At 39.7% G+C, this 23,612-nt stretch overlaps 1 protein-coding gene across 1 annotated transcript in view; it reads left to right on the forward strand.

Annotated features, from left to right (window-relative positions):
- LOC106879637 (uncharacterized) overlaps positions 1–23,612 on the forward strand; it is a 209,198-nt gene that overhangs the window by 80,978 nt on the left and 104,608 nt on the right. The window contains exon 5 of the mRNA XM_089361587.1: positions 22,218–22,309. Coding sequence (XP_089217713.1) covers positions 22,218–22,309 — 92 coding nt within the window. The remainder of the gene's footprint in view (positions 1–22,217; positions 22,310–23,612) is intronic.

Below are 23,612 nucleotides of genomic sequence, written 5' to 3' on the forward strand. Positions count from 1 at the left end.
CGTTCTATATCTGCCTTAGGGTGGTGCATTCTATGCATTGTCAACAATTTTCGTATTTTTCTGTCAAGATTACATACTTCAATAAGTAACCAGTTAATGATATTGAAACTGTAAGTCACGATCGGTATGGCTAAAGTATTGATCACTTCGATCCTGTTTCTTGCATTCAGCTCTATCTTGAGTATTGCTCTTACCCTGCGATAACATTCGCTTCCGATCCTTTCCCTTCATCACTGAATGTTTGATTCCATTCCCTTCAAATACCCGTAGGTATTTGTAGCTCTCAGCTGGTTCTCCGACTGGTGTTTTCGTTGTTGGTGTTGGTGATAGTGGTACCGTTTCTATGTTTGGATGTGACGTCGCTGTTGCTGGTGGTGATGGGGTTGCTTTCTGCTACTGCTGTTATTGCTGCTGTTGCATTGGAGGTGTCCCCCTTTCTGCTGTCGCTTGTAGCTTCCGTCGCATCTCTTTGTATTTGGGGCAATCGACCTTGAGGTGCTGATCACTTTCACAAAAGTAGCACCTCGACCTCCTGTCCTCCACGGCCACATGTAGTATCGAGCCGTCCTGTAAGTTTATAGAGTCAAGGATAGAATTTAGGGCTTCTTGTTCAATTTGAATGAGGAATTCCAATCCCTGACCCATCCAATTTTGTTGGTGCAATTTATGCACCTCCAGTATTGTGGCGGTATCCAAAAGGCAATGGAAAAAAGTGCAAGGGCATATCTTGACATGAAGTACCAAACAGAAAAGAAAGGGTTCAAAACTGTCATCGAAACCCTAGAACAATGTGTGTGGGCAAAAATATTAAAGGTGCAGCGCTACAGTGATCGCATATCGCAGTTCCAGCAGGTTATTCTCAAATAACCAGAGACAGTTTTTAAGAGCTTAGGAGGAATTACAGAAGTTAATACACCTCATGAAGAAGAAAAAATTCGCCAATTTTGGAATAACATCTGGAGGCAAGAAGTTTCCCACAACTACGGTACTGGGTGGATTCATTCCGTGAGATCTGAATTCCATCACTCGGAGATTCCACGACAGGGCTATGTGCGCATAACAGCGGAAGATGTCATAGCACAGGTATCAAAACTGCCAAACTGGAAAGCGGCAGGACCAGACGGAATTCAAGGCTACTGGCTCAAGTGATTTAGGTCAACACACAAGAGAATTGCATTACAATTAGACAATTGCCTACAGAGCGGTGCAGTTCCGGAGTGGATGGTAGAGGGAAAAACAATATTGTTAATGAAAGATCGGTCAATGGGCAATGATGTTGGAAATTACCGACCTATTGCTTGCCTCAGCCTCCTATGGAAAGTATTAACAGTTATCTTTGCAGGGAAAATACATACGTTCCTTGCGGAAGACAATCTACTGCCAGCAGAACAAAAGTGATGACGAAAAGGATCTAAGGGCACCAAGGACCATCTTGTGCTAGACAAGGTTATAATGAAGAACTGTAAATGGTAGCAAAAAAAATCTTATGCATGACCTGGATAGACTTCAAAAAGGCTTACGATATGTTGCTGCATTCGTGGATTTTAGAAACACTCGACATGTGTGGCATAGCTGAGAACGTGTGTGCACTTTTAAGAACAGCATGCCTAGTTGGAAAACGCGTCTTTCCTGTAACAACCAGCACTTAGCTGAGGTAACAATCAAAAGAGGTATCTTCCAAGGAGACTCTTGTTCACCTCTGTTATTTGTTATAGCCTTGATCCCACTTTCTGTAGTCAACGCACACTATGAGCTGAGAAAGAATGGACCTCGTCTTAACACCTTCTCTTCATGCAAGATTTAAAACTGTTCGCAAAAACAGAGCCTGAAATGGAGAGGCTGGTTGAGACTGTGCAAATGTGCAGCAAGGATATAGGGATGGAATTCGGTATCTCGAAGTGTGTGGTACTTACTTTGAAGCGGGGGAAAATAGTAAATTGTAGGGGCATAGAGAGAGAATGGAAGACCTGGATGATAATGTGTACAAGTACCTTGTGATCCTGTAGCTGGACAATATCTTGCATAAAGAAATGAAAGACAAGGTCATCACTGCATATTTGAAGCGCCTTAAACTTCTCTTGAAATCAAAACTCAAGAAACCTTGTGACTATCATCAACATATGAGCGGTTGCTGTAGTCTGCTATAGTGTACTCATCCTGAAATGGACACAAGCGGAAATTAACCAACTCGATCGCATTACCCGAAAGACAATGACAATGTATGATGCCCTCCACCCTAAGGCGATAAAAGTACCAGTTAGTGGCTAATCTTAAAACACATACCTTAAACAATCCTTATTCAGGGACCTTTTGAGCCGGATGGGTTTTGTTCTTGAGCAAAACACTTCATTTCACGTTGCACCGGTCCACTCAGCTGCAAATGGGTAACCGTGCGACAGACTAGCGACCCGTTCAAAGAAAGAGTTGGCCTGCCTAATGCGAGGAAGCACTTTCGAAACCAGCGGTGTATGACAACATTCGATAGTTTGATCTGGTCGATGCAGTGATTATATTATCATTATTGTTATTTACTTTTAATCTGCACGTCTGTTGCACGTTTGTTATAATCGCTTACCGAGACTCATCCAGCGTCCTAGGGTGAGTGAAGGATAAGCCGCTACGCAGGCAAGACTCCAGGAGCTCCAACAAAACCTGTGATAAAGAGAAAATAATAATAATAATAATAATAATAATAATAATAATAATTATTATTATTATTATTATTTTTTTTTTTTTAAATGCGCTGATCCAGTACCAAGCAGTGGCTCTCATGGCGTCTGATCTTAATTGATTGGAAGTGTTATTATGTACATTGTTTTGTCTTGGTATAAAAAGATGGGCTACAGCAAATATTCTGCTTAATACCATAGATTTGCTTGTCAGTTGTTTGACATTAACCAGTTGAGGATGTCCCTTGGTGACTGACGATATGAGCATCTCTGATCACGAGCAGAAGTAGTGGGGGAGCATCATAGCCATGTGTTGAGAGGTTGTCTTTGGGGTTTGAATAATTCACCTTTGGAAACATGGGTGTTTTGCTCAACATCCTTAAACAATCCTTATTCAGGGACCTTTGAGCGGGATGGGCTACTCGACTTGAAGAAAATTCTAACTGGGCCCCACCTGCGAGGTCATGCACTGTTTATCTTGATTATGAGATCACCATGTCGCGCACATATGGTTGTGATGCATGTGCCCGGTGTACCCTTATCAGACGGGTAGTCATGGTGGGTATACTGGGCTTCGTATATTTTACCCCAGTGTCACTTTGATGGCCTGCACTGCTCTCTCACTCAATAATAATAATAATAATAATAATAATAGTAATAAATTTGACAAATTAACTAAATATAAGGACCTGGAAATTGAAATACAAAAGATGTAGCATCTTAAAGCAAGATCTGTGCCTATTATTGTAGTTGCCCTTGGTATGATAAAAAAGGAATGTCAGAAACATCTAGATAACATCCCAAGAGAACCATGTCTCCAAAAGATTGTGCTGACAAGTACTGCCCACATCCTTAGATAAACCCTATCAGTTTAAATGTTTGTGTTGTATTACATGAAGATATTTCTCTACTGCCCCTGCCACTTGCCCTCTCCAAGCTTTCAACAATACTGTAACATCTCTTATCCTTAACTCACCCTAGAACGCTGGGTGAGTCTCGGTAAGCGATTATAACAAACGTGCAGATTAAAAGTAAATAACAACGATAATATAATCACTGCATCGACCAGACCAAACTATCGAATGTTGTCATACACCGCTGTTTTCGAAAGTGCTTCCTCGCATTAGGCAGGCCAACTCTTTGTCTGAACGAGTCGCTAGTCTGTCGCACGGTTACCCATTTACAGCTGAGTGGACTGGTGCAACGTGAAATGAAGTGTTTTGCTCAAGAACAAAACACACCGCCTATCAGAGAATCGAAACCAGGATTAAACCATCGTGAGTGCAACCCTCATTCTATACCTTCACACACACACACACACACACACACACACACACACACACACACTGATATATACATATATTTATTTACATACATATGCAAATATGCATAACATATATATACGTATGCACATATATGTGTATGTATGCGTGTGTACATACATACATACACACACACATACACACACAGAGAGGTTTGTCAGATAAATTAATTCGTTCTCCCGCCCCATTTATATTCCATTTATTTTAATCCTTATCTTTCATCAATAATTTTAACAAATCAGTGAATACTTCATTGTTCACAACTTCTAACCAATGTTCCACTAGTTTGTCAATGCCTTGACCATAGAAATCCGTGAGTCTTGATTCGGAGAATTCATCGAGCCATGTTTTCAGCTCCATTCCGTTGTTGGAGGAAAAGCCTCGCAGACTGTTGGACAGCAATCGAAAAAAAATATAATCTGAAAATGCTATATCAGGAAAATATGGTGGGTGTGGCAGAACTTGCCAATCGAGACTTTGAATAGTATTTTTAATCAAATTTGTCGGTGGGGTCGTATCAATTGAATTACTTCAGTGGACCGTATTCATTGAGTGATTGTGACGAATGATTCTCCTTGAAGTATGAAAATCATAGTGCCTTCTCCGTACAAATATCTCGAGTTGTTTTGGCAGCTTTGAAACCTTGATTGAAAGTAAAGATAAACAGGTGTTGAAAATGCTCATTTTTGGTACTTGGGTCTCCAACATCATGTGTCTGAAAAAAAGGTAAAATTTATTGCTGCAGTAGATATTTGTCTTTCATGCTTAACGATATTTCACCCGTCACTATATTCTGAGTTTAAATTCCGCCGAGGTCGACTTATATAATGTATATAACACATTTATATGTTATATACATTTATTGAGCATCAAAATAATACATTCCTTGCGCACGTTCTCTTGTTTGTTATCGTTAATTTTATTGTTCGTTTACATGAATTGAGTACACACTAATGCCTCAGTGGGCCCTTTTAAGTTTCCTTTCTGCAGCCACTGCCAGGTTCTATTCCAATCAATCTCATCTTTATTCTTCAAGAACTGACTGCCAAAATTTTTTCCTCTTCTCCACCTACTCTCTGTGTGGTCTTTCTTAAATTGTGTTGGATCTACAGCTTCGTTCAATTTTAAGGTTTCTTGCATTTTCACTGCTTCAATTATTTCTTTACTTCCCTTGCCATACAAAGCCAGGCTATTCTCTTCTCCTAAACAACCTTCACAACACACTAATCCACCTTCTTTCCTCTTTACATACAATCTTGACACATAACTCTTGGGGTGTAGTTCTTTCTCCATTGTCATTAATTTACCTGTTCTCCGCTCTCTCTTGTAATTCATGTTTCTTCCAAGATACTCTTCCTGCCCCATATCTCATCAAAGCAACCGTCCACGTGTTAATTGCTCTAATCCTATAGCGGCCATTTAGCTTCGATTGGTGCACAAGCCGAGTTCTCCTCAAATACTCTTTCCTGTACATTTCTTTCATCTTGCGTTCATTCATCTTATCTCTTTCAATGATACCCATGTACTTATATCCTTCCTCTCCGACTTCCTTTAAAATTTCACCACTTTCCAGCTTGATCCCATGGCTTTTACGGATTTTCCCCCTTTTGAGAACCATTTCTTGATTCCAAATTTTATGCTAATACCTTTGCTTAAACATCTGCACAGTTGCCATCAAACTCTCAGTTTCTTTCTCAGTTTTATCGAATAGCTTCAGGTCATCCATAAACCACTGGTTGTTTACTTTCACCTTACCTAGTATGTACCCCACACGCATCTTTCTTAAAACGCTCGTTAGTGCCAGTATACAGACAGGAGAGGCGACAGACTGTCCCCTTGAAAGATTCCGCTTTTGATATTCACCTTTCCCAGTTAAACTCCCCATACCGTGAGTTCAGTTCGCCACGTTGTCATTGAGTTTTGTATTAAGTTCATGATATTGTGGGAGATCTTAAGCAGTTTAAGGCGTTCAATAATTCACGAATATGGGATCATGTCACATGGTTTCCTGTAGTTCACCCATGCCATCGCCAATTTTTTGTGTCTCTTCTTGCAGTCAACCAGGATAGTCTTATCGATTAGTAATTGATTCTTCGGTCCTCTACTCTTACGTCTATACCCTTTTCTTTCCACTGGTAGTAAGTCGTTCTCATCTAGGTACTTACAGATGCTGTTTGATATGATGCCCGACTTCAGTTTCCACATCAGTGGCTAACAAGATATTGGAAATTTCCATCCGAATTCCCTTTACTTGGATTCTTCTGTCATCCAGGCCGGTACTTGGATGTCACTGCTCAGTATTTCGTCCATCTGTCTCGCAATTCTCTTGTGCAGAGCTCTCAAGTTTTATACCAAAAGCCCTGAAACCCATCTTGGCCAGGCGCTTTCCAGTTAGGAATTTTCCTGCACTGATCTATAATCATCTCGGTTATTCTCAAATCCTCCTGCTAATACTCTTCACTCTCCTCTTTGAGTTCCTTTAACCACTCAGTTTCAGTTTCGTGTTATTTCTCTTGAGACCATATGTTTGACCAAAATCTTTAGCTTTCTTCAGCACCCAGCATGGCTTTTTCACCTTTTACTTTTCTATCTGGTTCCTGATAGACTCGTTTCTGATTTTGTTCGAGGAGTCTGTTTAATCTGTACTGCTCAATTCTCTGTTCATATCACTTTTGTTTATGAGCTTTAGCTTTCAACCTCTGTTTTAATTCATCAATAACAACATTGGTTACCTTTCTCTTCACCCTACACTTCCTCTCTAGCTCAAAATATTTCTCTCGCCGAACTTCATTTCTCATTTTCCGTTCCAGAATATTAATATGCTTTCTGATCTCGTTAATAGACTGCGTTATTCTCCTTTTCCACCATGGGTCCTTCAGGTTATGTTGACATTTACCTTTGGCTTTCAAACCTAACTTCCGGGTTATAAATATTGAGATTGCATTTATCAGATTGTTGATGTCTGTGATGTCAGTCTTTATATCACCAGTGATATCATTTATCTTTCTGACCCATTTATTGAGTTTCTTTCTATCTACTTTTTTAAAATCCCATATGAAAGCTTTGTTCACCAGAGATCCAAATATCAATGATTTCATTTAAAATGGATATCTGTTCCTCAGTTCTCTCATCGCTTTCCTGATCAATAGTCTCAGCTTCATGCTCGTTTTCTTCCTTTAACTCCACTGCCATAGTTTCACTATCTGCATCCTTTTCCTCGTCCTTCCATTCACCGCTGGTCTTACTATCCCTAAGCACCAGCCTCTTAATGCTTTCTAGTTCAACTGGAGATAACCATTCATTCTTTCTAATGGCTCTAGCTTGGTCACACAGATTTTGTTCACTTAATTCCGATAGGCCTCTGTTGCGCCATGCCCTGTACATTCTTTTCATATATCCCCTAGCGGATACTTCATCATCACTTCTCGGATTACCCAGAAAGTAGCATTCCATTACAACCACACTCATTTCTTTCGTCCACCTTCTTTTAGCAGTTACTTGATGACGACTGGGCCCACGCTGCTCACTCGTGGGGCATCTGTCGGGCACCCGCCAGGCGAGAGACCTTCACAAGGAGTTCCAACCTCATTCACGCCGTTCTCATTTCTATTTTCATTTCACATTTCAGCACTCATGATGCGGGTTAGTGAATTTTAGGTTGCACAACCACCAGTATTTTTTTTACCCGTGAAACCATCACTGACAGGATCTCCACCCTAGGATATAGGATTCCTGAAATCTGGTTTAATTTTTGGAGTTTCCGTCTCCTAGAAGGGGTGTTCAAGCGTTATGATTGCTTCTGCCTCTTAGGGATATGATATTTTGGTGGCTGTTGCCTCGTAAAAGTTCATTAGCCTTATACGGGTCTTGTTTTACTTCCCATAGGGTGTCAAAATAGCAAGAAACATACACCCTCCTCACAGAGCAAGCTCTGCGGGGTTGTCGGTTAAGTCGCCAACATGCCGACCGTAAAGAAATTTAAAAAATTGCCTCACTCCCAGTTTGAATACGGGGAAGAGGTGGTTGGGGTCGGGGGTTGGTCGCATCGGCCTCATGGAAAAGCGGTCTTTTCATTACAGTAGCTAGATAGGAATATTTTGAGTAGATTAAGGATATTTTCCCTTTGGCCGGCACATTTAAAAAATAATTTTTTTGTAACTAAGCACTTTCAAAATTCGTATACTGGTAGAATGTGTCACATAAAACGTCATTTACTCTTGGCGTTTTTGAGAAAATTGTGTATCTTCGAAGTTATTTCGTGTTAAAGTTGTTGTCGTATTTCGGTAATTTCAACCAATCATTGACGTCTATTGATGTGAAAATAATTACTACTGTTGTTTGTCAACAACAACTTCCGGCGGTGTATATTTCGTTTGTCACTGTTATATATGACATACTTCATCTCAGTTACGTTTGTATAAATAAACGAGTGTATCTGAAGCATGTTTACTTCATGGCACCACCACAATCGTTCGTGCATTTCCACTGCTTTTAGTCTTTTTTTTTTCCTGTTTTTCAGCTTCTATTTTCGGAAAGGCATTTTCCCCCTCCTCTCCAATTTCTTCATTTTTCCGTAACTCTAACCCTAAAATCCCAGCCCTAACCCTAAAACCCCAACCCTAAAACTCTAATCCTAAAACCTTAATCCTAACCTAACCCTAACTCTAAAACCCTATCCCTAACCCTAAAACCTAACCCTAACTCTAAAACTCTATCCCTAACCCTAAAACCCTAACCCTGACCCTGAAACACTAACTCTAAAACCCTAAAGCTAAAACCAGTACAAACGCACGGATGATGTCGTAAATAACAGTGACAAACGAAATATACACCGCCGATAGTTATTGTTGACAAACAACGGCAGTAATTTTATTTAGCTGAATACATGTCATTGATTGGTTGAAATTACCGAAATACGACAACTTTAACACGAAATAACTTTAAAATATAAACTTTTCTCAACAACATTGAGAGTAAAAGATGTTTTATATGACACATTCTACCAGTGTCCGAAGTTTGAAAGTGTTTAGTTACAAAACTAATTTCTCGATGTGCCGTTCAAAGGGAAAAGATCCAAGATGAACAAAAAAAAAAGAAAGAAAAAAGGAAAGAGGAAGAGTAAATCTGTAAATAACTTTCTTTTGCGTTATACTGCTCGGCCTCATGCCAAAGCGGTCTTTTCATTGCAGTTGCTAGATACGAATATTTGGAGAAGATAAACAGAAAAAGAAAAAGAGGAATAGTAAATTTTTAACTAATTTTCTTTGGCGTTGTACTGCTTGCTCTGCCTCATGGTAAAGAGGTCTTTCCATTGCAGTAGCTAGATTGGAATATTTGAAGATACACACAAAAAAAAAAAAGAAAAAGAAAAGAGGAACAGGAAATTTTTAACTAACTATCTTTGGCGTTGTACTGCACGGCTTCACTGCAAAGCGGTCATTTCTTTGCAGTAGCTAGATAGGGATATTTGGAGAAGATAAACAAAACAAAAAAAAAAAGAGAAGAGGAATAGGAAAATTTAACTAACTTTCTTTGGGGTTGTACTGCTCGGCTGCATGGCAAAGCGTTGTTTTAATTGCTGTAGCTAGATACGAATATTTGGAGAAGATAAACTAAAAAAGAAAAGAGGAATAAGAAATTTTTAACTAACTTTCTCTGGCGTTGTACTGCTCGGCCTCATGGCAAAGCGGTCTTTTCTCTGCAGTAGCTAGATAAGAATATTTGGAGAAGATAACCAAAAAAGAAGAGCGGAAGAGGAAAATTTTATCTAACTTTCTTTGGCGTTGTACTGCTCTGCCTTATGCAAAGAGGTCTTTTCGTTTGCAGTAGCTAGATAGCAAAATTTGGAAAAGATAAGCTCAAATAAAAAAAAAGAAAAGAAAAGAGGACAAGGAAATTTTTAAGTAACTTTCTTTGATGTTTTACTGTTCGGCCGTATTGTAAAGCGATTTTTGTTTTGCAGTAGCTAAATTTTTGGAGTAGCTAGATTTTTTTGCAGTAGCTAGATTTTTGGAGAAGATACACAAAAAAAAGAAAGAAAAAAGAGGACAAGGAAATTTTTAGTAACTTTCTTTAGTGTTGTACTGCTCGGCGTCATGGCAAAGCGGTCTTTTCATTGCAGTAGCTAGATAGGAATATTTGGAGAAGATAAACAATAAAAAGAAAAGAGGAATAGGAAATTTTTAAGTAACTATCTTTGGCGTTGTACTGCTCGGCCTCATGGCAAAGCAGTCTTTTTATTGCAGTATCGAGATAGGAATATTTAGAAAAGATAAACAAAAACAAAAAAAAAGCAGAAAAAAAGAAAAGAGGACGAGGAAATTTTTAACTAACTTTTTGGAGAAGATAAACAATAAAAAGAAAAGTGGAATAGCAAGTTTTAAATAACTTTCTTCGGCGTTGTACTGCCCGGCCTCATGGCAAAGCGGTCTTTTTATTGCGGTATCGAGATAGGAATATTTGGAGATGATAAACAAAAAAAAGACAAACAAAAAAAGAAAAGGGGGAAAAGAAAAAAGTAAAGAGAAATTTTTAAGTAACATTCTTTATCGATGGCGGTGATCGTGTTTTCAGTCATGTTTGCTTGTTTGTCCATGGACAAGATATCTCAAGAACCGCTGGATGGATTCGGATGAAACTTTCAGGGACGTTTGGCCTCGTGACTATTTGGCACGAACTGATTAGATTTTGGGATCTGTTTTTTTATTACCCATGCGGGTTAACATAGAGGGGACAGAATAAAACATGTGGGACATAAAACATATATAAAAAAACAGAAATGAATGTTATGATGTATGAAAACATGAATATGATAAAATGGAAATGGAACCACTCGCCCCACCCACGAGTGGCCCCATTTTCTATCTTTTAAATCCTGAACCCTCTAACACATCGATACCTGTTTCCTCCAAAAACTTATCGTATGTTGTAAGGCCTGGGAATGAGCTCCAGCTGCAGTCCACCTCCCAAAAACAAAATCCAACCATATATTCTTGTATTTTTTGCTCTTGCTTCTTATCTGGTATTACACACATGTGATGCTCCTCCACGTTATCATACCCCGTAGTTACAATGCACTTTATGTCCCATTCCACCGAATCCCTTAACAGTTCGTCGCTAAGCAACATATAAATCCTACACTTTTTCCTTCTCTTTTTTGACTTGGGGGAGGGGTTTTGGGTTTCTTTGTATGTGTTTGCCTCTTGTTTTTGTGTCGGATGGGAATGGATAGGCTTAGTGTCTGCAGGGAGTGGGTGGGTCTGAGAGGGTGTGGAATGTGGTTTACAGTTTAGTTCACTTGCCTTTTTCCTTTTTCTTCCTGTTACATTTTCCCATTTATTTTTCTCTATTTCCGCTACTTCCTTTTCTTTTTCGGTTACTTCCTTTCTGCTGGTCTTTTCTATCTCCTCTTCCATATTCTCTGGTCGTTTTTCCTCTGGTTTTCTTGGTTTTGACGTACAATCTGCTCTTATGTGTCCCTTCAGGCCACATTTAAAGCAGCGTGGAACTCTTCTTTCTACCCTGACAGTCATAATTGTTTCTTCCATGGTTATTGTTTCTGTAATCTTTTCTATTGTTTCTTTTGAACCTTGGACCACCATCCCCAGTTGTTGACCTCTCCAGTTGTTGACCTCTCCAGTTAACGTACTCTTTTTTCTTGGCCTGGAGCACTACTATGCTGTCCTCATTACCACAGAGGACCGCATCTGCCACCCAGGTCACATCAATCTCCGGTGGAATTCCTTCAGCCGTGACCCTTGTTGCTCTCATGCCTCTATACGTGGGCAACAGCACCACTTCTTCGTTCGAATTGTCGACGCTTCATGTTTCCTTGCTGCTGCTGCATTACGAAACCTCACTTCTACAGTTCCAAACGTTGAACCTCTAGTCAGGTATATTATATCGTCCCAAATCTGCCTTAGCGCCTTTTCTACTTGTTCTGTCGTGACGACATCAATTTTTCCTTTATTTATCGTAAAGGTTCGATAGTTTATAGTTTTCTCCCTTATTCCGTTTTCAACCTCTTGCGGGGGCGACAGCTTCATTTCGAACCCATCTCGAATCATTTATCCTTTGTGTCTTCCTAATTCTTCGATATTCACTTCTGTCTCCTTACACCTTGCTGCATCAGCAAAATTCCTCTTCTCTGTTCTCAGTTTTTGGTCCATTGTCTTAACTGCCTCTAGCAACTCCTCATCGGACGATGATATGTCTGAATAACTGCCTTCAGACATTCTTCAGCCAGCCGTCTACTCTCTTACGAGAAGAGAAAGCACAAACAAAACACACGTAAACACCCAAACCGCTGCAAAGCAGCACAAAAAATTATTCAAAAATCACCAACACAAAATTACAACTGGCACGCACTGATTAGATTTTGAGATCGATCCCATACCGGACAAGGATTCTGAATTATTTTTCTGTTCATTTTTCTTAATCTTTTAGAGCGGTCGGGTTCATTTTTAGTATTCTCGTTTGTGAGAGCAGTCGAGTTTATTTCAGGTATTCTCATTTCAAAAATCACCTCTGGCTAATCATTGAGAGGACGTTGGTGTTGCTTTGGCGGAGGTTTGCGCTCTCTGATTGGTCTTGTTGTTGTTGTTGTTGTTATTATTATTATTATTATTATTATTATTATTATTCAGTAGTTTTATTTTTATAACGTGCTTTCACTTCACTACCGAGCGCAGCTCTGTGCGCCTTGGGTATGTGCTGTGGTTTGCTGTGGTGCTCTTATGTTTACTGTATTGAAAGTGTTTTGCGTAGAATGTGTGCAGTACCCAGTAGTGCAATTTTCTGTATGTTATATATATTTGTAAGTCCTGGTGTTTTTGTTATGTATTTGTCTGAATATTTTTTTATTATACCTAAGGCACCTACTATGATAGGAATTGTTTCTGTTTTTAGATTCCACATTCGAGTTATCTCTATTTCCAGGTCTTTGTATTTTGAAAGTTTTTCCATTTCTTTTAGAGAAACGTTGTCATCTGCTGGTATTGAAACATCAATTAGAAGGCATTTTTTTCCTTCATGATCTTTGACAACTATATCTGGTCTATTTGCCTTAATTTCTCTATCTGTGTGTATTGGCATATCCCAGAGTATGGTTGCTTTCTCGTTTTCTGTGACCTTTTCTGGCGTGTGTTTATACCATCTTTTTTCTGTTGCTATTCCATAATGTTGGCATAGCTTCCAGTGTATATAGGTCCCAGCTCTGTCGTGTCTGTGAATATATTCCTTCTTAGCCAGGACTGGGCAGCCAGAGATAATATGATTTATTGTTTCTTGTCGATCTCCACATATTCTACAGTTACTTGTTATATTTCTTTTCATTATGTGTTTTTGGTAATTTCTGGTGGGGAGGCTTTGGTCTTGTGCAGCAATTAAAAATCCTTCAGTCTCTGCTTTGAGTCCTGAGCTTCTCAGCCATCGCTGGGATTTTTCTCTGTCTATTTCTTTCGCATTTAGTTTAGCCCAGTATTTACCATGTAGGGGCTTTTCTTGCCATCGTTTTATCATGGTCCGTTGCTGTTCTAGTTTTAGTTTGGATTTCATTTGTTTTATAGCTTTTGTTGTTTCTTCTTCTTCTTCTTCGTATTTGTTAGGTAGATTGATTTCTTGTTTGTATTTGTCAGCTTCCTTAAATACTGAAAACAGTTTTTTGTTTTGCTCGTGTTTTGTGGCTATTTGTATTAGTTTCCCTTGCTTCTGGAGTAGGTATTTTTGCAGTCCTATGGTGGTTATTTTATAATAGTTTTCTAGCTGTATAAGACCCCTGCCACCTTCTGTGCGTTGTATATATAGCCTTTCTATGTCAGATTTTGGGTGGTGCATCCTATATCCTGTCATTATTTTTCTTGTTTTCCTGTCTATTTTACATAGTTCGTTTAGTGTCCAGTTAAGGATGTTGTAGCTGTAGCTTATAACTGGGACAGCTAAAGTGTTGATACCCATTATCTTGTTTTTAGCATTGAGCTCTGTTTTTAGTATTGATCTAACTCGTCTATAGTACTCTTTCTTTATTTTTTCTTTCATTTGTGTATGTTGTATCCTATCTAGTTCATTGACTCCTAAATACTTATATGGTTGGCTTTCGTCTAGTTCTCTTATTTCATTGGCTTTATCTAGTGTTATATTGCTACTTTTAACTAATTTTCCTCTTTTCAGGGTTGCTTTGGCACATTTTTCTAATCCGAATTTCATTTCTATTTCCTTGGTAAAGCCGTGTACTGTCTGTAGTAGTGTTTTATTATTATTATTATTATTATTATTATTATTATTATTATTATTATTATTATTATTGTTGTTGTTGTTGTTGTTGTTGTTGTTGTTTTTGCTGTTATTAAAGGCGGTGAGCTGGCAGAATCGTTAGCACGCCGGGCGAAATGCATAACGGTATTTCGCCCGTCACTACATTCTGAGTTCAAATTCCGCCGAGGTTGACTTTACCTTTCATCTTTTCGGAGTCGATAAATAAAGTACCATTTGTGTACTGGGATTGATCTAATCGACAGGACCCTTCCCCAAAAAGTTCAGGCCTTGTGCCTATAGTAGAAAGGAATATTATTTTATGTTTGACTTTAGCTTTACATTTGTACAAGTTGGCTCCAAGTCTCACCAAGAGACCTCAAGAGACAACAAGTTAGTTCATGTTGGTATTATGCCTAGGGTGCCATATATTTGGTTTTGTACATAGTGTTGTTCTAGAGAATGTTTAAGAAACCATAAGAAAATTATGTTTGTTTTAAAATTTGAGATTACATTGAAAGTATTTTGCGTAGGATATGGGCAGTTCTCATGAGCACTATCTTTTGAATTATTATTATTATTATTATTATTATTATTATTATTATTATTATTATTATTATTATTATTATTATCATCATCATCACCATCATTTTATTGTCTTTGCACAGCTTCTATCGCTGGAGATGTACTGCGGTGTCAGTCGTTCACTTATTTTTTGAGCACCATCCGAGTGTTCGAGCGGTTCCAAGGAGTGCTGTTTTCTGCAAGTGCTCCACCATTATTGCAGCCCCTATTTGTTCCATGTACTTCTCAAGATTTTTACTCACTCTTCACAGGGCTCCAGCAATTATTGGTACTACTACCACCTTTTTCAGCGACCACAACTGCTTAACCTCCCAAGCTAACCTGCTGTATTTATCGACTTTTCTTTCTACCTTGTTGTCAGCTGGGCATGCTATATCTATGATCCAGCATAGTTTGCTTTCCTTTCTCAATTAAGACGATGTCTGGTTTCCTCATGGTCGCACTGAATCATAAAATCCCATAGGAAATTTGCATTATCATTTTCGATGATGCCTTTTTATTATTATTTTATGTTTGACTTTTGTTTTGCATTTGTACAAGTTGGATCCAAGTCTCACCCAGAGACCTCAAGAGACAACAATTTAGAAGTTCATGTAGGTGTTATGCCTAGGGTACCATATATTATTATTATTATTATTATTATTATTATTATTATTATTATTATTATTATTATTATTATTATTATTATCATTATAGCTGTCAGCCAGGCAAGCTACGCTTGACGTCTCTCTGTTAATTTTATAAGGAAAAAAACACATAATTGTGTATTTGCACCCTTCAAGTTTATACCATTGTGGACAACAAGTTATTTGCTGTCGAGTAGTGAGTTTATTTTCCTGTTCTGTCCCCCAGTTTTGGGAGACAGGTCAATTGATTTTGTTTTTTCTTAATCACAGTCGTTTGCGTTTTCCCCACCATCATGGATAAAACACAAAGCACGGTGACGCTCATATGTAAGAGAAGGGGAGAGAGTGAGGACCGTCACTAAACGTCAATGAGAAAGAGTGCATGCATGCGAAGCCACTTGGGGCTCAAAAACAAAACGGACGATAGCTATATTTTCGTCGGAGAAAAGGATTAAAAGGCCAACGGAGCCAATTTTTTCAAGAAGGATCTCTTAGAAGATCTTCGGAAAAGCAAAGGCTCCGTTTTTGACAACGTTTCGAAATAAATACAACAATTCCGAAAATATAAGCAATGAGATTCCTTTCGTGAGCGAAGCAACGATCGAGTTCAGCACAAGTAACAACAGCAGCAGCAACAACATCAGCAGCACCATCAACCACCACAACAATGACAATAACAGAGGTGACGATAACAGCAACAAAAAAAAAACGGCAGCAACAAAAGCAACAACAACAATGAAAAAAGCAATGAAGGAGCTGAGACACAAATGGGTTCAATGGCTTGGAACAGCTCTTCAATGCTTTCTTTCGCTGGAGTAGCCAAGTCATCTCTTCAGAGAATACAATTCTCCGAAGAGGAACTTAAACATGCTAGTCGAGAGAGACAGAATAGCTGTGAAATTAAATACCCCACCCGAGACAATCCAGGATACAATACGCCGCACAATGATGTACCGCACAATCGGGTTAAAATCAAGGAGTGGAGGCTCAAATACAAAAAGCTTTAGGTTCCGCCAGGAATCTAATGGAGTATATACAGAGAGGAATGGCCTATGGAATGGTGGACGTTCTATTCCACACCGAGAAAGAAGCCAAACATCACTCTCTGAATCTCCTCAAAAGCGAGGAGCTGTAGTTAGTTCCTTTCTACTGCAGTCAGAGACTGGCCAAAATCATAATTTAGCAAGTGCCGCCAGAAATAGCCATTCCTTGGCTAATTGCTGCAGTGACGATAGACATCGAGGAAAACTCGAAAATCCTTGAAGCCTGTCAGACCAACAAGGGAAAGTGGTCCGGGATGACCATAGAACTTCTCATACAAACAACACAAAAGAATGTGGATCTCATCCCAGACCAGATCCTCCTTCCTGAAGGCAGCATAATTCCAGTCAGGGTAGACGGAAGAAAATCAAAGTGCCACGTTTGCTTTTCAACTAACCATTTAAAAGCCCGCTGCCCTAGACTGAAGGGAAATGAGAGACAGGCACCTCTCCTCCCTACACCAACAACGGCCAACAGAACTCCAGCGACAACAGCAGCAGATTCAGCCGTGGCACTACCAACACCAACAACCATACCAACACCGAGTTTCCCCAAACACATCTCAGCGCCCGAAGATACTCTGCTTCCCGATGCAGAGCGGGTGGGCATTACAGGTGGAGAGTCGGGCCGCGATGAGGAGTGGAAAATAAAAGCGTAAAAAACGGATAAGTGACAGGAAGAAAAACAAGCATATGGATAAACAACAACAATCCTCATCCACACAGAAGTAGAAAGAAAAAATCAAAACAACAAAAAACAAATACACTCAAAACAAGTACTGCATCGACACCACCACCTCTAACACCTGAAACACAAGCTACCCCACAAACGCAACCACAACAAAAATTACAACCACAAGCACCACCATCACCACCACAACAACAACCCACAACAACAACCACAGCTACAACAACAAACACAACTTAAAGACACTAACATTACAAACTACATAGTAATAAGCATAAAAAACAATGAATTAATGAAGTACATAGCACACACAAACATTACACCAAAATACTTTAGCACACCCACAATCTTCCTACCTGCACACATACAAATCATTCAAACAACACTAGACACATACACACACTTAAAAACCCAATTCCCACAGGAAATCGGAGATTTTCGAGGGAATATCACCAAGAGAATTCTTGGTGATTTACTGTTGGAAACACCCCAAGCCAACAGGATGGACGTGCAACCCGGCCCTCCAAACTAGTAAGTTTTCCTTTTCTTTCCTTTTCTTTTTACGACAACATGGTCCTGTACAGAATAGGCTGCGGGAATGCACGTGGCCTGAGGTCGCCATGGAAGAGGGGTCACCTGCTCAACGACCTCAGGGAACTGAATGGTGACATGGCGACAAACTAGAATTTCCGACTCATGGAATTTCCAAATTATTTTCGCTGACTATGAGGTATACGCATCTCCAAGTCGTCCAGGACCGGGAGGCGGAGTTGCTATGATGGTTCGGAAAAATCTGGATCTTGCAATACGGATGATCTTCCTGGATCCGGAAGGAAACTCGGTGGTCCTGGATGTGACGTACAGCAAAGGACATAATTTCAGGCTAGTTGCCGTCTATGCTCCGACAGGAGCAGGACAACTAGATTTCTTCAGATGTCTGGAAACTTGCCTGGAAACGTCCTGCTATCTAGTGTTAGTGGGAGATTGTAATGGAGTTTTAGATGTAAAATGGGACTGTGTAGGCTTAGCAGATAGGGAATAGGGTGCAAAAGTCTCGCAAAACTGCTCAGATGATTTCAACTGTCTGACAGGTATCGACTGGATTTCCCGGATGTGTCAGTGTGGACTTGGTCAAACAGCATCGGGTCATCCAGGTCGCATCTAGATAGGGTATTCTGTAGAGTGGCAGATAAAGATAGCATAGGTTATCCACAGTTTAAAGTAGTCGACTAAACAGATCACAAATTCATGATCTGTACAGTCGACTTATATAGGCTTCGTAGATTCCTACCTAGATGGGCTGCTGCGGCTCTCGGCGTCGGAAGCGGAGCGCTGCGAAAGGCCGATAACAGACTTTGGAATACGGGAAGCAGTGGCTAGCTGCACGAGGGGTAAATCGTCTGGTTTGGATGATCTTCCCTACAAGCTTTACGCTTACATGCCAGACTTGTTCGGTGACCTCCTAGCAAACGTTTACTGCAACTGGAAACAGAATGGGAGCATTCCCAGTTTGTGAGCCGAAGAGCGATGGTGTTGCTGAGAAAAGACCCGAACAAGGGAGAATGTATTGACAACTTTAGGCCCATAACTCTACTGAAAGCAGAGTTCCAAGTTTTGGCCAAGGTATTAGCTACAAGGTTGGCGCTTGTCGTCGGGAATCTGGTAGGGGAGGCACAGACATGTGCCATCCCGAAAAGATCCATCCACGACAACCTCTACCTCATGCGATGCATTATTGAGAGAGTGGCTAAAGAAGCTGGCACAGGTGGGGTCCTAATCTATTTAGATCAGTCTAAAGCTTTCGATAGAGTCGACCATCTATACCTGACGGCGATCCTTAAGGCAGTTGGTTTCGGTCCTGTATTCGGGGCTGGATCGCTCCAATGCACAGCGACATCTGTTCAGTGGTTAGAGTGAACAGTCACCTCTCAGAGCCGTTCAGCATCATGCGCTCGGTTCGGCAAGGTTTCCCCCTCTCGTCTCTCTTGTAGGTACTCACTTTCAGCCTCTACTGCACAAACTGAAGGTGTTGCGATGCATACTGCGAGACCTAGGATGTTGGAGATGCATGTCGGCATTTGCCGACAACGTCACCGTAGTGGTGTTGGATCATAAACACATAGAAATGATCGCACCGCTCTCAGGAACTACGAGGCGGTTTCAATAGCGAGAATTAACCAAGAAAAATCAGCGGGCTTGCTGCTCGGTATCTAGAGAAGCAAGTCCATGCCGTTCAACAGCGTCGTTAGGCGCTGGAGGGACGGACAGGTTAAATTGCTCGGGTCTGGTTTGGTCCGGACCTCCAGATGGACAAAAACTAGGACAAAGTAACGAACAGGGTGACTACTCTCACCCAGAAATGGGCTGAGAGAAAGTTATCCCTGAAAGGACGGGCAGAGGTGGCTAACGCGTATATCGCGCGTCCATCATCTACTATCGCTTGACCGTCGTGCCTTGTCCTGGCCACCGTCTGATTACGCTGGAGCGTATACTCTACCGTTTCTTGTGGAAGGGACACGTTCCGATGGTCAGGCGGTTTATCTGCTCTCAGCACCTGCTACGCAGTGGCCTGAGCATGCCGTAGTTGATGCGCAGACATGTGCTGAGGCTACGACATGTCCAGTGCTTCATAGACGGTGAACAGGTGTGGTCGCTGTTCACCAGACTCGTATTTCCGCAGCTAATTTCCTTAACGGAGTTGCAGTCCTGGATAAAACAGAGATCGAGGGGGAGCATTTGGAAAGTGGAATGTTTTCAAGCGCTCACAGCCTTCAGCCAATCAGACAGTGTGATAAGTGGAACGTTCACTTTAGCTTTTTATTGAGGATTAGTAGGGGAAAAGTGCGACGACGTTCTTGGGGAGACCTTGCGCGTCGAAGAAGATCAGCTAGTTACTCTTTTCTGGAGAACTTTCGGTCTGGGACAGATGGATGATTTCCAGGCCTGGTAGCGCTATCGAGAAGCTTTGCCTGTTCGAGATAAACTTTACAGGGACGGAAGTGCCATCAGCCGAGCATGTCCAAGATGCGCGCAGGACAAGACGGTCCTGCATGCACACGTCCAGTGCCCGAGCATTGCTGACCTGTGGGTTTATGTCGAGCACCTGCTGTCACGTGTAAGACGGATCCGGCTATCAACTGAATCCAGCGTGAAGATCGCTCCGCCGCCTTCCTTTAACTTGGATGGAAAGACCGATTTTATATGCCTGGTGGCCATGACAAAAGAGGTTGTATGGTGGACGAGATTGAAAAAACTGAAGACAAACGCTTTTCTCTTTGGCCAATCCCTGATCAACTTAAAAAAGGAGGAAAGTAAGGGTAGAGAAGGAAGTGTTGTCTTCTGGACAGTTTGCTGAAAGGTAGATGAAAGTGGCGAGAATGGTACGAGTAAACGGGCCTGCCCTGAGCAAACGCATGTAGTTGGAAAAAAGAGGAAAGGAAAAAAAGGCACCTGTCCCAAATATCAGGGTTCCCCATGTTTTTTTATGAGGATTTTCCATGAACAGCCCTCGAACGACTCCTCCCTATTGAGGATTACACATTGTTGATTTTTAAAAAAATATGTTAGTCTTATTTACACGCAAGACCCTCACAACACACTCACACACACACACACACACACACACACACACACACACACACACACTCACACACACACATTCTTCGTTTTGTCCTGTGTTGTTTTTAATGTTTTCTTAAGGTATACCCTTGTGGTTAATAAAGAAATCATTTGCATGGACTTTCCAGTTGCCTTAAGAAGTCTTGAAGTTTCAATGGGATTGAGCCCAACGCTCCGACCACCACTGGTATCACTTTTACATTACCTTCTCGCATTCCATACAGTCTTGCCATTTCCACTTTCAATTCGGAATACTTGGTGATTTTTTCACCTCTTTACTCACAGCATTCATGTCATTTGGTATAGCTACATCAATGATCTGACAGCGTTTGTCTCTTTTACTCAATATGGCTAAGACCACTTATTATTATTATTATTATTATTATTATTATTATTATTATTATTATTATTATTATTATTATTATTATTATTATTTGTTGATATTATTGATATTACCAAAAGAATATTATCAGCATTCTGGATTAATGCTGGTGATATTTTACTATGGACTGATGTCAGTAATATTCGTCAATGATTAATAGACGCGGCTTAGTCTTGGCAGTAACGTAACTTCAAATTAATGTTTACAGTATATTACTGAGAGGATCTTTTTTAAAACGGGGGCCACATTTTTCATTAATGTTTTACGTAGTGTTTTTGGTACCGAAAGACTTTCAAACTTCGTATACTTATCTATTTTGTGTTATAGAACAGAAAAATATTTTTGTATTCGAATTTATTTCATGTAAAAAATTGTCTTATTTCGATAATTTCAACCAATCACTGACAAGTATTCAGTTGTTTACATTTACTCCTTTGGCTGATTAAGCCATAGCTTCGTTTTATTTGTTTTTTCATTTTAAATTTGCTTTTTTCATTTTCTTTTTTTTCTTCGTTTTATTTGCTTTTTTCTTTTTAAATTTGCTGTTTTACCCTAACCCTAACCCTAACCCTAACCCTATCACCGATAGAATTGTTTCAGAATCGTTTGTTTATGTAGTCGGCACTTAATGTATATCGGCCGAATGGACGTCAGTGATTGGTTGAAATTACAGAAATACGACAACTTTAACATGGAATAACTTAGGGATTTTTTTTTTTAAGAAGACTAAGAGAAAAAGATGTTCTATATGACACATTCTACCAGTGTTCCAAGTTTCAAAGTGTTTCGTTAATGAAAAATGTGGCCCCCGTTTTATAAAAGATCCTACTGAGAATTAGTGTTAGTGATAAGCAATTTTTTATTGCATTGTTAGTAAAGATTTGTTTTGGGAATATTGTTGCTCGGTTTAGTGAAAGTAGTATTATTAAATGGTTTTAACAATTATGAGTATGTGTGTTACCATTGACAATATTCTTATTGATATGCTCACCTGCTTAATGAATTGTATGATCATCCGAGTGATTGTTTCTGTCCACAGCTATCGTGGAGAACTCGAAAAATGCATGCGTTCAAATCCATTCTGTCTCGGTGTATCCACTTACTTACTCAATGATTTTGAAGCCAAATGTCGTAAGTAAAATTCTATCTGTATCTTTACATTTTATTTTGTATAACATTCAGTGAACAATCTCATCGTTAGATGAAGCTCTCAATTTATCCTATCATAATATTTTTAGTTCGTTTCAGACAATTTCACAAAGTGATAAGGAGTGTCTGTAAATCGGCATAGAACAAAATTTGGAAAATCTTCACTCGAAAAGGAACCGGTTTTTAGACTTCACATCGTTGATTACATCTTTTGCTGATATACATTGGTGAAGGATATGTATAAATATATTATTATAACAAAGGAGATTGAGGTCCTTTTATATCCTTCATTTAGAGCTGTTTCATCCAAAATCGATACCATGAGCATTATTATATTGTTATGTAATAATATATACAACTAATAACATAAGAGCTGTCATAGACTCAGAATTGAAGATCGCTTCTTCGGAATCATGCACGAACGTTACTTGTTGTGGCAACTTGAGTTGTATGTGTGAATATATCTACTGTACATAAACGTATATTATTTTTCTGAAGGTTGTTTCTACAGATATTCTATAGAAACTATAGCCGGCACTGATTTTTGTTACAATGTTTTATATCAAGACGACAGATGTAAACAAGCAATGAGATCGAAGGTAAAAGTGGGTAATGTATATGCCATATTTCGAGGGTTGTTGCTCTTCATCAGCACTCATCTAACCCACTCTTGCCCCCGAACACATTGCTTATATAGCTACCGCATACAGCAGTGTTAAGTTATTGGATATACCAATTTACATATTAGACGCATTCCTGGAACTGGTATGTAAAGTACGTCAGGATCTTTCTGATTTGGCGGACACCATTTGTTTTCTAACGAAACACTTTCAAATTTGGGATACTGGTAGAATGTGTCATATAAAACATCTTTTTCTCTTAGCCTTGTTAAGAAAAGTTTGTATATTCGAAGTTATTTCATGTTAAAAGTTGTCGTATTTCGATAATTTCAACCGATCACTGACGTCTATTGAGGTGAAAACAATTACTGCTGTGGTTTGTCAACAAAACGTTGTGCGGTGTAATGGGATCTTTTCCCTTGAATAAAATTAGTGCCGTTGTTTGTCAACGACAACTATCGGCGATACTGTTATTTATGACAACGTTCGTGCGTTTGTACTGGTTTTAGCTTTAGGGTTTTAGGGTTAGGGTTCGGGTTAGGGTTATGAGTATTTTTGCCAAATTTGTTGAAAAATTTGTGGCGATGTATTGAACCAAATTTGGCAAAAATACTCATAACCCTAACCCTAACCCTAAAACCCTAACCCTAACCCTAAAACCCTAA

Source organism: Octopus bimaculoides, chromosome 13 (genome assembly GCF_046866305.1).
Source record: "Octopus bimaculoides isolate indiv1 chromosome 13, ASM4686630v1, whole genome shotgun sequence".
NCBI lineage: Eukaryota > Metazoa > Mollusca > Cephalopoda > Octopoda > Octopodidae > Octopus > Octopus bimaculoides.